Below are 12,276 nucleotides of genomic sequence, written 5' to 3'. Positions count from 1 at the left end.
CTCTTTTCAGTAACAGACGACTTACGCCTCCATAGATGGTCGAGGCTTCTGCGAGCGTCCGGTGGATCTTCTTCAGAGGATCTCTTCTTACTCATGGAAAAGTAAAACTCAATCGATCCATACGAATCTAAACGATCGAGCGAGAAGGCTCATCCGAAGTCTTATCTATTTTCTGTTATTCGATCTAGTGGGAAGTCAGTAGGGTTCTGAGTAATTCATTTTTTCCAAATGTGGACACCCAATCCATGATTTCTTCAAGCAAGAAATCGCAACGGATGTTGTTTCTAAATCCATCAGAATTACAATCTCTATGACCCAAAAATTCAGCCCGAGAAAACCGGTAATATGCATAGTTGTGACCTGTAAACGGGAAAAAACCTATTGCTTTGCCGGAAAAATCAATCAAGTTCACGGAAATCTTCAGGAAAAAGTTGCACAACCTACTCCTAGGAATCATTCAAAGGCATGGATCTTTACCTCATCGAACTGTGCCGGAACGGCCAGCTGAAAGAAGTTTTATTAGCTCTAGAGTCACTCGCTCAAAGTAGATGCAGGTGAGCTCCGGAACTTATGTCTCACTGTTGCAATTTTGCATCGATTTGAATTCTATCCACGGAAGACGTAGACTCCATGCTAGGATTAGTTCCGTTCGTGAGTTGAATTCTTTCGTCGTAACCAAGCTTTTAAGCATGTACGCGAAATGTGGGAGCTTACAAGAAGCTCGTAATCTGTATAACGAAATGTTCCCAAGGAACCTCTTCTCCCGGCCTGCCATTATTTAAAAAAAAAATGGCAGAGAAGGATCTAGTGACTTGGAATGCTATGATATGAGGGTACTGCCGGGGAGAAAGCTTTAAATTGCTTGAGAGAATGAAGGTTGAAGGAATAGAATCAATCAGGAGATAGACATGGTGCTTTATAATTGAAGAAGATGACAGAATCTGGTATTACTCTTGATGTGTTCTCATGGACTAGTATGATTTCAGGCTTTGATCAAAATAACAGAAAACATCAGGCTCTGTATTTGTCTGGAGAAATGTTATTGGTAGGAATTGAACCCAATGGAATGACTGTGGCTAGTGCAGTATGAGCATGTGCCTCTTTGAAAGCTTTTAGAAAAGGGATAAAGATTCATTGGTGGCTTTTAAGTGGGAGATGCTATCAATGTGCTAGTGGAAAATGCACTGATTGATTTGTTCCAAATGTGGGAAGCTGGAAGCTGCTAAGAGGGTGTTCTATGATATCTCAGACAAGGACATTTTTACTTGGAATTCGATGATAGGAGGGTATTGCAAGCCAGGTATATTTATAAAGCTCATGATCTATTTGTGAAAATGGAGGATTTTCAGGGCTATGCAGAAACATGGTCACCTGGAATGTGCTGATCTCTGGGTATATGCAGAACGGAGATGAAGATCAAGCCATGGAGCTTTTTCATGCTACGCAAGGCTTTGACAGTATTTGGTCAAATGCAATCTTTGATTGTTTACCTTTTACAGATCTTATGAACTCAATGGTCTCTGGTTATGTTCTTCATGGCCAACCAAATTCGGTAATAGACCTTTTTGATAGGATGACGAAGGAAGGAATCAACAGAAGATTACCAAATTTTGCTGGTCTGGAGACCTCAGTTGAGCTACTGGGACGTTCAGGAAGACTGAAAGAAGCTACTGGTTTTATTGAGAAGATGCCTAATTTCGGTGTTTGGGCCACTATGCTGACGGCATGTATGATGCACAGCAATGTCAGTTTGGCAATCAATGCAGCAGAAGATCTTTTATCAAATTGGAACCAGGAACTGGTGTATTTTATAATATGTTGGTACAGATGTATGATTTAGTTGGGAGAGCATATGAGGCATTGTTTCTTACTAAGTCAAAGAAAAGAAACATAACAGTAAATATTGGTTTTAGCCGGATTGTAGTTAATAACAGAGAATATAGTTTTTTTCACTGGTGATCAATCAAACTGCTATCTATATGCAACTAGACAGGATGGAGAAGAAAATAAAATCAGTTGGATCAGATTTTGTTAGTATTTGGTGTTGAAGAATAAGGATGGTAGAGTCTTACATGACTCTCACAGCAAGAAGTCTCATATGCTACTATAAGAGTTATGGAAAGGGGTTTCACAAAAGAGTCTCAGTTAAAAAGTTTTTAGTTATATTAGTTTTCTATTATTGTTCAGTTGTTTAATTACTCTAGGACTTATCTTTTATTGTTTGACTTTTAGCATAACTGGGATATGGGTAGTTTAATTGTGATATGATTCTAGTTGTTTTCTCTATTATAAATAGAGGTTCATCGTATTCAGTTATAATTAAGTCGATAAATTATTTATCTTGTTTACAAATTTCATATGATATTGGAAAAGGTTTTATAAGTTGACTCAGTCATCTCACAAAGATAATGTGATCTTTTTCTTATTTGTCATCTCTATTAGTTTAGGTTTGTATTATTCTTTTTCTTCCTCATTTATGTTTTCAATCTCAATATTTATTTTTTCCTTGATATTCGTACCTCCATACTACTTTTTGCATACTAAAAATTATATATTGATTTAAAAGAATTTTGACTCTATTTCCCAACACAAAAAAGAATTTTGTTAATCGAAGTTTTCCACAAAGAGAAGCCAACATCTAAAGTATCAAGGTCAGGCAGCAAAAAAGGTTTGAGTGACAACATAGTGTTTCATTTTTCAAGGTATTTTATACCAGAAAGAATGAGACATTATATCTAGAATTATATCTTTAAAGAAAAATATTTGAGTCTAGTTTCTTCATATATGAGTTGGTTTTTATTCTGAGCTATATTTTGGGAGATGTCTTCATATGAAGTAATAAAGGTTAGTTCTGCTGAAACTCTCTTTTTCTATTTTCTTCTTACATTACCTCTCTATGCATTTATGTGAATTGATTTTTCTTTTCTCATAGTCCTAATATTTTAAACATATTTTCCTTCTAATCTAAGAGTTTTGGTCACACTTAATGTTGGCATCTATTAATTTAGTTTTAAGGGAAGATAACATAAGACAATTTGGCTTGAGATCTCCTCTTTAGTGTTAACATGCTTATTTGCATCGATTCTATATCTTTTGCATCATCATGTCGAAAAATTATCCTTACCCCTCTAAAACTTCCTTGAGGTCATAGTTGGTCAAATTTGTTTGTTATTTTTATTGTTTTACCGTTACAATGTCCCCTATTTTTTCAAAAAAAGATAATGTAGACATCTCCTAAAATAATGTCATTCGAATAAATTCTTGTTACATTCGAGAGAAAGATAATGTCACTTAATACAAAATGTTTTTTACAGTTACAAACAAATTTCGATGTCGGAAGCAGAAATGATTTTAAGACACAAATTACTACTCAAACCTATACACCAGAGGGTGCCTCTGCTTTTCAAAGATCAGTCCTTTGCATCAATAACGCCTTCTGAAGATATCTGAAACCTGGCTTCAGCTTCCGGTAAACAGGGAGAGCTTATCACTTTGCAAATTCTCTCTTCGGCTCTTCCTTTGCGGAGGGCGAGCCTGATTCGGATAAATCAATCCCAATTGAGGAGAGAAGAGGAATGGGAATGTCAGGAGGTAAACCAAAAAAAAAAAATTAGGTTTTGGAACAAACTAACCTGGTACAAGAAGCATGCGCCATGATATTTCCACCAATTGGCTTGATCTGGGGTCCAGCAAACATTGCAGAGCCATCTACTTGGGCAACAACTTGATTGGTAATTACGACTGCCACACCAAACTGAATTTGAAGATAATATTGTGTAAAGAGGAAGAAAATTACAGGGTTGCTAGCAGAAGAGATTAGAAAACAACTGGGCTGCTGTTCCAGGAGTTGCAAGAAAGTTTTGTTGCTTTATTAGCTTACTTTCTGTTTAGACTTAAGACTAGTAGTATCCCTACTCTGCGCAAGTCTTTTTTCCCTCTGGTTTCTCTTCCTTTTTGTCAAATCTTGAAGCCCCATGTATAAAACAGATGAGTCATAGAAACCAGAAGCAGAAAGCTTCATTCATAGAAACCAGAAGCAGAAAGCTTCATAAACAAGCATTTTGGTATTAAAATTGAAAGATAATGATAATAATTTGTAGCTGAAGAAATAAACAGATCAAGACTTTGAGTGAACAGAACAAGGTGGCCCTTTCATGCTGATTAAACCAGAATCAGGTTATCAACAGTGGAGTTTGTGTCACTTCAATTAAACAGAAGAAGTAATAAATTTTAAAACAAGGGAAGAAAATTCACAAAAGATACAGTGCTTGCCTCATCAGCCAATTTCTGCAAGCTCCTTAGAAATTTGCCAAGATGCATTTGCCTGGCTGAGAGTTCTCCTCTACCTGAAAAATCTGTGCGGTACAAAGCTGTTGCACTGTCCACTATCATAAGAGCAAACCTATTCATGCAAATTCAAATCAATACCAATACAAAAATTACTTTTTAAGCGTAATTAAAGCCAAAAAACACAAGCGCATATGAGGGTTATTCGAACATTGATCATATTTTAGAATGAAGAATATCATATTCAACTAGAAATTTTAATCCAGGCACTACTAAGTTTCTTCAGAAAAGAACAAGACAACAGCAAATATCCTGAATTCTTTTTTTCTTTCCAAGGAACATACCTAGCTTCCACCATCATGGAGGCTGCTTCCAACAAAAGCCTTGACTGATGATCAGTGTTATATGCTCTAGCATAAGCGACATTCTCCAAAACATCAGCTCCATTCAATCCAAACCTGCAAGATATGGCCATTTTACCATGTCATTATTAGTTTCAACTACATGCTGAATAAATGGAAGGGGTGGTGAGCTTTCTTAAGACTTTATATAACACCTGTCTGCAATCTGTAAGAGTCTCTGTGGCCGAAAAGTACCCTCAGCATCAATATAAAGAGCTTTTCCCTCACCGCCTCCTTGATCCAACGGAAGCTGGATTATAAGTGAAAGTGAATAATGAAATCTAAGAAACAGAAATCTTCAAATGTGAGAGCATTTTTTGGTTGAAAGAAATGCATGACTTCATGAAATAAATCAGATCACTGAATAAATGAAGAAGATTTACTTGACAAGCAACACAGAGTGTGTGACACAACTGAGTCTTTCCAGATCGAAATTCTCCATATATTTCAGTAATGGATCCTGTCTCAATTCCCCCTGTCAGCATTAAACCTTAAACACATTACATGCTTTTCAAATGTCATTTAACAATAAAGCCTAATCCAGTAAAATCTTACCCTCTAATATTTTGTCAAGTTCCCTCGAGCCTGAAGTGATCTGAATAAGTTCAAGCCTCTGTGCATGGAGTTGGCTTGCACTAGTAAAACCCAAAGGAACCAGCTTTGAAGCTGTCAAGAAAGAAATTTAAATCAAGGCCTATTTTTTATGTACTCTTGCTGAAAGGTAACTGCCAGTGACAGCCTATATATATATATATATATATATATATATATATAGAGAGAGAGAGAGAGAGAGAGAGAGAGAGAGAGAGAGAGAGAGAGAGAGAGAGAGAGAGAGAGAGAGAGAGAGAGAGAGAGAGAGAAAATAAAATATACCAGCTTCAATAATTTTGTCAACTTTTGCCTCACTAATTCCTTTGATGTGTAAAAGATCCTTCCTAGGAGAATAGACAACAGATTCCACAGTGCATAAACCGGCATCTTTGAGCTTTTTCACGTCAAGAGCAGCTATGCCAGATGCCTTTGATAGAGCAACAAATGAATCTCAATCACAAGTATCATAATCATTAAAAGAAAAAAAAGGTGCTCAAAACTCAAGATAACGTATCACCCATCAAACCAAATAAAGTAGCAAAACATCAAACCCACTTCTCAACATCAGAAGACAATCCTGATCAAACATTTTTGTGAACAGCGTCTGACTCAAACTTATGAAATTGAGAACCATAACACATAGAGTGCAACAGGGAGAAAATCCCAAGCACTAAAAGCATTTCAGGCACAAGAAGAACAAGTAAGCCCTTTTGATATGAAGTTACTTCACCTCACAGGCCAAAAAAAAAAGGGAAAGAATTGTAAGATCTTGCAAACATATTTCGCAGAAAGAGAAACAAGTTGAGCTCAAAAGGAGACTATAGGCCAGTAAACATGAAAACAAATAGAATCGATATCCAGTGCAAACGATCAACTAAACCTATTTACATGCAAAATTACAAAAAAATAAGAAGACATTATTATTTCTGTGGGCTCGAATTAAAACCTACAAGTAGGAAAAGATTAAAGACGGTCAGATAAGAGACAACGAATAATAAACGAACCACCAAAAATAAATAAACAATTGACATTCGAAGTTTGAACTAGCCCATGTGCGCATGTAGTGCTACAAAATCCTTTATTTTTAAAAAAAAATCATTAAATCCCAGATCCCCATAACATCGAAGGTTATTGAATAACCAAGAACGATAAATGGAGCAAGCCCAGGTTAAGCAATAGCAAAACCAACCTAAATGCTATTACTTCTAGATAATGATGGCAGAAAAAGGAAATCGAGCTAGCTTTTTCTTCACCAAACAAAGCGAGCAAGACCCAGGAGTGAAAATACTCACCTAAAAATACAATACTAACAACCAATCGACCCATTTTAAAGAAACAAGAGAGAAAATGAAAATATATAAAAGATGCGATCTTTGTGAGTTGGCTTCCAGGAATGATGAAGACAATAAAAAATGTAGGGTTAAGATGAGAAATTTTAGATAGTACCTGTAGCTTTTCAACTGGGCAAGGGCCATGTTGCATCTCTTCCGTATCAGACTGTTCTTCGGCCATGTTGTGGTGTTTCTGGTGCTGCAACTGATCCATGGCTACCTAGAGAGAGGAAGGAGACGACAGCGGAGAACCCTGGGAAAAAAAAAAGCGCCAAAACTCAACATGAATCAAACCCAGGGACGCTTCTTAGGGAAGTTTCTATCAGCACGTGCCATCTGATGTCTAACACGAACCCAAACAATACCGAGCTTTTTTTAATTATTTTAATGTGGTCGTGATACGTAATAAATTATTAATATTACATATTTATTTTTTCTCATTTTTATTTATATTATTAAAAATAATAATTCTAAAAACTTTTAGAGGCAACAAACATGTTTTATACTGTCTTTATACTTTATATTAGCCATACATTTAATAATATTAATTTATTAAATTAATAATAAGTAATAATCTACTTAAATAAACACCAAAATTAGTAAATACAATCTATTACACGCTTAAGCGCAAAAATAAATTTAAAAAATGGAAAATTAGGATTTTTTTTGTTGATTTAATTATCAATTTTGGATCTGATTAATAAACCCACTTACTCGTGATTTTGAAACAAAAACATCTGACACTGTTAAATTGGGTCGAATACCCTATCCCAAAATGATTAGCCATTTAGAAACTTTTTTTCCAGTTAATAAATACAAGATCTTTATACTCACTAATGTATGTGAAATTATCTTTTAACACTCCCTCACACGTGTAAGCACGTGGATAATTTGAGTAACCACTGAATAAGCTCGGGAGAAACTCCTCTCTCCAAGTAAAAAGTAAGTAAAAAGTAGAGAGAGAAAAAATAGTCTGTTTATATCCAAGGGCCTTTTTTGTCAGCCTATCTTTTCGACGGTCAGGATCATCCAACAAAGGGTTGTCACACGTGCCATCGCACGTATGTCATGTGCTTCCAAAGTTAGAGAGCATCAGCCTCGCGGCCGTCGTCCCGAGTGGGTCCCTTTCCAGGGGTGTTTTTGTAACTTGACCTCGTACATTTCCAGATTCCCCGCACGGGTGTTTCCCGCCCTCCTTCCCGAGGGCCACCCTCGTGGGACCTCACCTCGGTTCCCCCATCTGCGTTGGATAATGCACGTGTACCTTTTAACTAGACTGATTCGCCCCCCTTCTTCTCTCCTAATCCTGATCGTATCTTTTCTCTAAACCGGGCCACCCTCTCGCCCGAGTCGCCGAATCGACAGCGAAAGTGAGATTCTGCGGAGAGGATAGGAACGGCATTATAGGAAAGAAGCGATAGTGGAGGTTGCCCATGAGAGGAGAAAGGAGAAACAGAATAAAATAGAGAGAGGAGCAGAGTTAAGAAAATTCTGAGAAAACAATGGGTGGGTAGAGAAAGAAAGAAATCCAGCTAGACAAAAGCAGAAACTGACATTGGTGGCATCGAGATCTCTGCAATTGGGAGCCTTCATCTGAAACAACACAATAAAAGAGATCGTAATTAACGGCTTTTCTACCGTTTCTCCCCATTTCTTTAATGGCTTTGTCCTCGCACCTGTGATTTTTCAGTCCCTGAGCCATTGACTTCTGAAGAAAAAGAATGAAAAAATATTGGAGGGAAGGAAAGACAAAGGTGAGAAGAGAGGACGGGTTGGAGAAAGAGATTCCTCAACGAGGTTGCTTTTGCTTTACCAAGGTCAGCTACCCAGTGCCCTCCCCCACCTCCCCGAGAGTCCCCCCCTCCCTTTGACATGTACATGTATGTTCCTCTGCAACGCTCTCCTCTTCTTTTCCTCCCATTTTCTCCATTTTTAATCCTATAACTGCTAACATGCGCGAGACTTACCCTGACTTGCTTATTATTTGTTTCCTTCTTCCTCCTTTTCGATCTTCCTCCTCTAATTAACCTGATTCCAAATCGAAAAACTCGAATTTCTTTATCTTTTGACTGGGTTTTAAAATCTTCACAGAAAAGTGGGTATGGAATGCTATAAACTAAACAAGCCAATTCCAGAAAGACCAATTCAATTCCGTTGATCAGGTCAAGTGTGAACGAGGGAGGAGATCAGTTAAAGCCAGTGTTTTGAGTTCGGACTTTGATGAAACCAATTCAATTCGCTTTAGTTTGGTTTATCGGAATGTGGAGCAAAGATGGCCAAAGTCAAAATTCCGTTGATTATCTAACAAAAGCAGTTGGAATCTCTAACGCCCGGCCCCTTCCGCATAGATTTCGCTTGTATAATAATGCTTTCTTTTTCACATTCTATGGAGCATTTGAGCGGAAAAACTGCTCCGGCTGGGACTAGGCGCATCTTAGCACAAGCGTGGTTGGGACCAAGTATAATATGTTTGCTTCAGAGGCTGCCGACGCCTCGTTCGAACCCGTCAGACGAGTGTCAGCGGGCCGTCAAATGATTTTTTTTTTCGGCTCTTCCCTCCTTCTCTCTCTCTAACAATCTTTGCTTTTACCACCTCCAAAATCTATATATGTCTCTCTCTGTCAACGCAAACAAAAAGAGCTTGCAAGTTGCAACGAAGCTTTCCCCCTTCCTTCCTACAATTACAAAAAACGACTCTTAGCTCTTCTTTTCCTTCAACACCACCACTTCTTCTGGACTTACAATCGGGCGGAGCTCGCTGAATCCAATTATCAGGTGCTTTTTTCCTGCCCGTGTCGCTGACTTGTGTCTTAATTCTTGTTTGTTGGTTTCAGGGGGATGCTTGTAGATGGTCTTCTTGTCGTGTTTAAGTGTGGGTTCTTTCTGTTTTGGAGAAGACGGGTGTTTCAGCCGGGTCTAGTTATGTTTCAGTTGCGTTTGGATTTTTCTCTTGAACAAGTTGGGAAATTTTCCCTCTGGATTTTTTTGTGCGAATATAGAATTTTCTGTATAGCGTTGTCGTCTTATTTTCTTGTTCTGATGTCACCGCAAGAGTAATCTGATTAAATTATAGAATTTTTCATTGGGCATTTCCACTTATATTTATGGAAGAAAGGAATGGTTTGTAGTTTTTACTTCATAGTGATTTTAGGGCAGCGTATTTTCTCTAATTTGGGTTTATACCGCTCCAAAAAGAAAAAGAAATGGATTGAAATTTTCGTATCTGGTAGGTCTGGGCTTTAATGGGGCGGCTTTAATGGGGCGGGTGAGAGATGCCAGTTCGTCAATGTTTTCGCTTAATATTTTGTCCTTTCCACTTCCTATGAAACTGGGAAACGAACAGAAACTAGAAGAATCGTTTTCCTTTTTTTTCCTAGCTTCAAACCTCTCTCCTTCATGACGCGGGTATTTATCTTCTTCTGGAAGTTCTGCTGGACATGATGATGTTTTTTTCCTTGCTCGCTGACTTCCTCCCTTCAATCGTCCATTTACGGTCTTTCATTATATGCGCAAACGATGAACTGGAATTAGGATGTAGCCTTATTTGGATTCGACCTCGTAAATGATAGAACCTTATTCGGTCAGACTCATTTTCCCTGTCGCACGGTTTCTTTATTTATTTTCACTTTGTAATTTTATCGTGAGAGAATGGTCTTTGTTTCTTTCAGAAAATCAGTGACATGTACACGATCTAGCTGTCTTGTTCCTTGTTTTATTTTTTTCAATTTCTCAAGCTATACGATAGAGAGAAGAGTTATACTGGTTTCACTGTTGCTAGAGATTTTTAGGAGCGTTTGGGTTCTTCGTGGACAAGGCTCAAGTGTGGAATTTTTGAATATCTATTTTTTATTTTGGGTATTCTGGGTAGGGTATTGTAATCGTCTTTCTTTTCTTCTTTCTGCTCTGGTAGTGCTTCTTTTGTTTCCGCAGAAGTTTGATTCTTTTCATTTTCAAGACTTGTTGCCAGAATGCTCCGATAGGACCTCCTTATATTTCTCAACTCTTCCTTCTGAATGGATCAGCCTTATTTTCCTCCCAGACAAACATAAAATTCCCTTAAGATATCTTTCTGTTTTTTAAATTATTTTCAAGTATTTTGTGCAGACCTTGTGGTCAGTGTTTCTTTTTCTTTGTTGTCCTTATCTCCTGTTCAGCAGCTTATCTGATCTTCAACTATTCTCTTACTTTCTGCGATTCTGTTTGCAAAGATAACATCGATTCCTTTAGCTTACCCTCTTGTGATATTTCAGGTCTCTTTATTCACTCAATCCATGGAGCAGGATCAGAACATGTCTTTAACCAAAACACGAAAGCGCAAAGCAGCTGAAGTGGATCACTTCTCCTTAGATGAGCTAAACCAAGACTTGCTTGAAGGGGTACTCTCATGGCTACCCACATCAAGCTTCTTACGTCTTTGTTCAGTGTGCAAAAGATGGAGTTCCATTGCTACCTCCCAGACCTTCAAACTAGCTTGCTCTCGCGTTCCCACTCGGGACCCTTGGTTCTTCATGGTAGACCCACATCTTGACCAATCGATCGTCTTTGACACTACTGAGAAGAACTGGAAGAATCTCAATTATCCTTCTCTTCTCAGACAAACCCAAAATGCCAAATCTATTCCTGTTGCCTCCTCTGGAGGATTAGTATGCTTTAGAACTGTTTCTGGTAACTTTATCATCTCCAACCCTGTTACTGGTGCTTGCCGGGAGCTTCCATCAGCCTTCCCAGCTGGTCAAACTCAAGCAATTCAGGCCATTGCGATGCATTCAACCAATTGCCCCTCCTATAGACTTGTCTTGGTCTATGGTGAGTTCCCTCATCTCTCTGTCAAAGTCTATGACTCAGACAAGAATCAATGGGAAGATGAGTTCTCTCTATCACGGAAGGCCTCACAAGAGTCTGATTCTTCTGGTGATGAGACAGTTTATTTCCTCAGCAAAGCTGGAGATGTTATTGCTACTAACATGCAAAGAAGCCCCTCTAAGCAATACTCCTCAGTAATAACTGTCAAAGGAGGAGAAGAAGTGATTTATTTCCTCAGCTTTTCTGGGACAGTTGTTGCTTGTAACCTTGCCCAGCGGACCTTCTCCGAGTACCCTAGACTATTGCCCGTCTTTTTTGAGTACTCGATAGATTTGGTAGAGTGTGGAGGAGAGTTATTGGTGGTGGTGCTTTCGGAATTTTTGGAGAGTGCAACCCTCAGGGTGTGGAAGTTCTCAGAAAGGGAGAAGTCATGGCATCACGTTGCAGCAATGCCGCCAGCAATGTCCCATGACTTTTATGGCAAGAAAGCAGACATAAACTGTGTGGGTTGCGGAGATCTGATGCTGATTTGTGTGAATTCAGGGGAATTTAGTGGTTACGTGTTGTGTAATTTGATCTCAAATGAGTGGATAGAGTTGCCCAAGTGTGTTCTTAACGGAAAGTCCAAGGAATTCATGTCTGCCTTCGCCTTTGAACCCAGGATAGAGGCATGCTTATGAGTGTATTTGGGTATTGATTTCTCAGATTCATACTGTTTTCTGGTGTCGACTTTTACTGGTTCTCTGATTATATAACTCTGTAAAATGCCACTGAAATTCGGCAAAAAAAAAAAGAAAAAGAAAAAAAAAAGAGGGATGCATGTAAGTATCTTTTTTCAATCTTGGTATTGATGGTTACGGAAG

The 12,276-nt window shown here is 38.3% G+C and overlaps 3 protein-coding genes across 5 annotated transcripts; 2 read left to right on the top strand and 1 right to left on the bottom strand.

The window, feature by feature from the left end:
- Positions 1 to 465: 465 nt before the first annotated feature.
- LOC137959597 (pentatricopeptide repeat-containing protein At1g19720-like) lies at positions 466 to 1,840 on the top strand. The gene is made up of 4 exons (XM_068806955.1): positions 466 to 554; positions 976 to 1,084; positions 1,213 to 1,300; positions 1,350 to 1,840. Exons 1-4 carry the CDS (start codon positions 466 to 468, stop codon positions 1,838 to 1,840), a joined length of 777 nt encoding a protein of 258 aa, XP_068663056.1.
- A 1,420-nt stretch (positions 1,841 to 3,260) lies between these two features.
- LOC137960211 (DNA repair protein RAD51 homolog) lies at positions 3,261 to 6,851 on the bottom strand. Of its 2 annotated transcripts, none has more exons than XM_068807756.1 (9): positions 6,726 to 6,851; positions 5,562 to 5,706; positions 5,244 to 5,354; positions 5,072 to 5,163; positions 4,844 to 4,938; positions 4,632 to 4,745; positions 4,273 to 4,402; positions 3,633 to 3,754; positions 3,261 to 3,534 (listed from the first exon to the last, which is right to left on the bottom strand). In XM_068807756.1, the coding sequence occupies exons 1-9, from the start codon at positions 6,822 to 6,824 to the stop codon at positions 3,411 to 3,413; spliced, it is 1,032 nt and encodes a 343-aa protein (XP_068663857.1). In that variant the 5' UTR covers positions 6,825 to 6,851; the 3' UTR covers positions 3,261 to 3,410. The 2 variants fall into 2 exon arrangements, with proteins under 2 accessions (XP_068663857.1, XP_068663858.1); XM_068807757.1 differs by having other exon boundaries at positions 5,072 to 5,148.
- A 2,479-nt stretch (positions 6,852 to 9,330) lies between these two features.
- LOC137960233 (F-box only protein 13-like) lies at positions 9,331 to 12,276 on the top strand. Of its 2 annotated transcripts, none has more exons than XM_068807791.1 (2): positions 9,331 to 9,385; positions 10,861 to 12,276. In XM_068807791.1, the coding sequence occupies exon 2, from the start codon at positions 10,882 to 10,884 to the stop codon at positions 12,091 to 12,093; it is 1,212 nt and encodes a 403-aa protein (XP_068663892.1). In that variant the 5' UTR covers positions 9,331 to 9,385; positions 10,861 to 10,881; the 3' UTR covers positions 12,094 to 12,276. The 2 variants fall into 2 exon arrangements, with proteins under 2 accessions (XP_068663892.1, XP_068663891.1); XM_068807790.1 differs by lacking the exon at positions 9,331 to 9,385 and adding an exon at positions 10,042 to 10,190.

This window comes from Aristolochia californica, unplaced genomic scaffold, assembly GCF_029961685.1.
Source record: "Aristolochia californica isolate CCGP_79_NKW_82.1479 unplaced genomic scaffold, dmAriCali1.0.hap1 SCAF_3, whole genome shotgun sequence".
NCBI lineage: Eukaryota > Viridiplantae > Streptophyta > Magnoliopsida > Piperales > Aristolochiaceae > Aristolochia > Aristolochia californica.
This window is presented reverse-complemented; position numbering and strand designations above follow the sequence as displayed.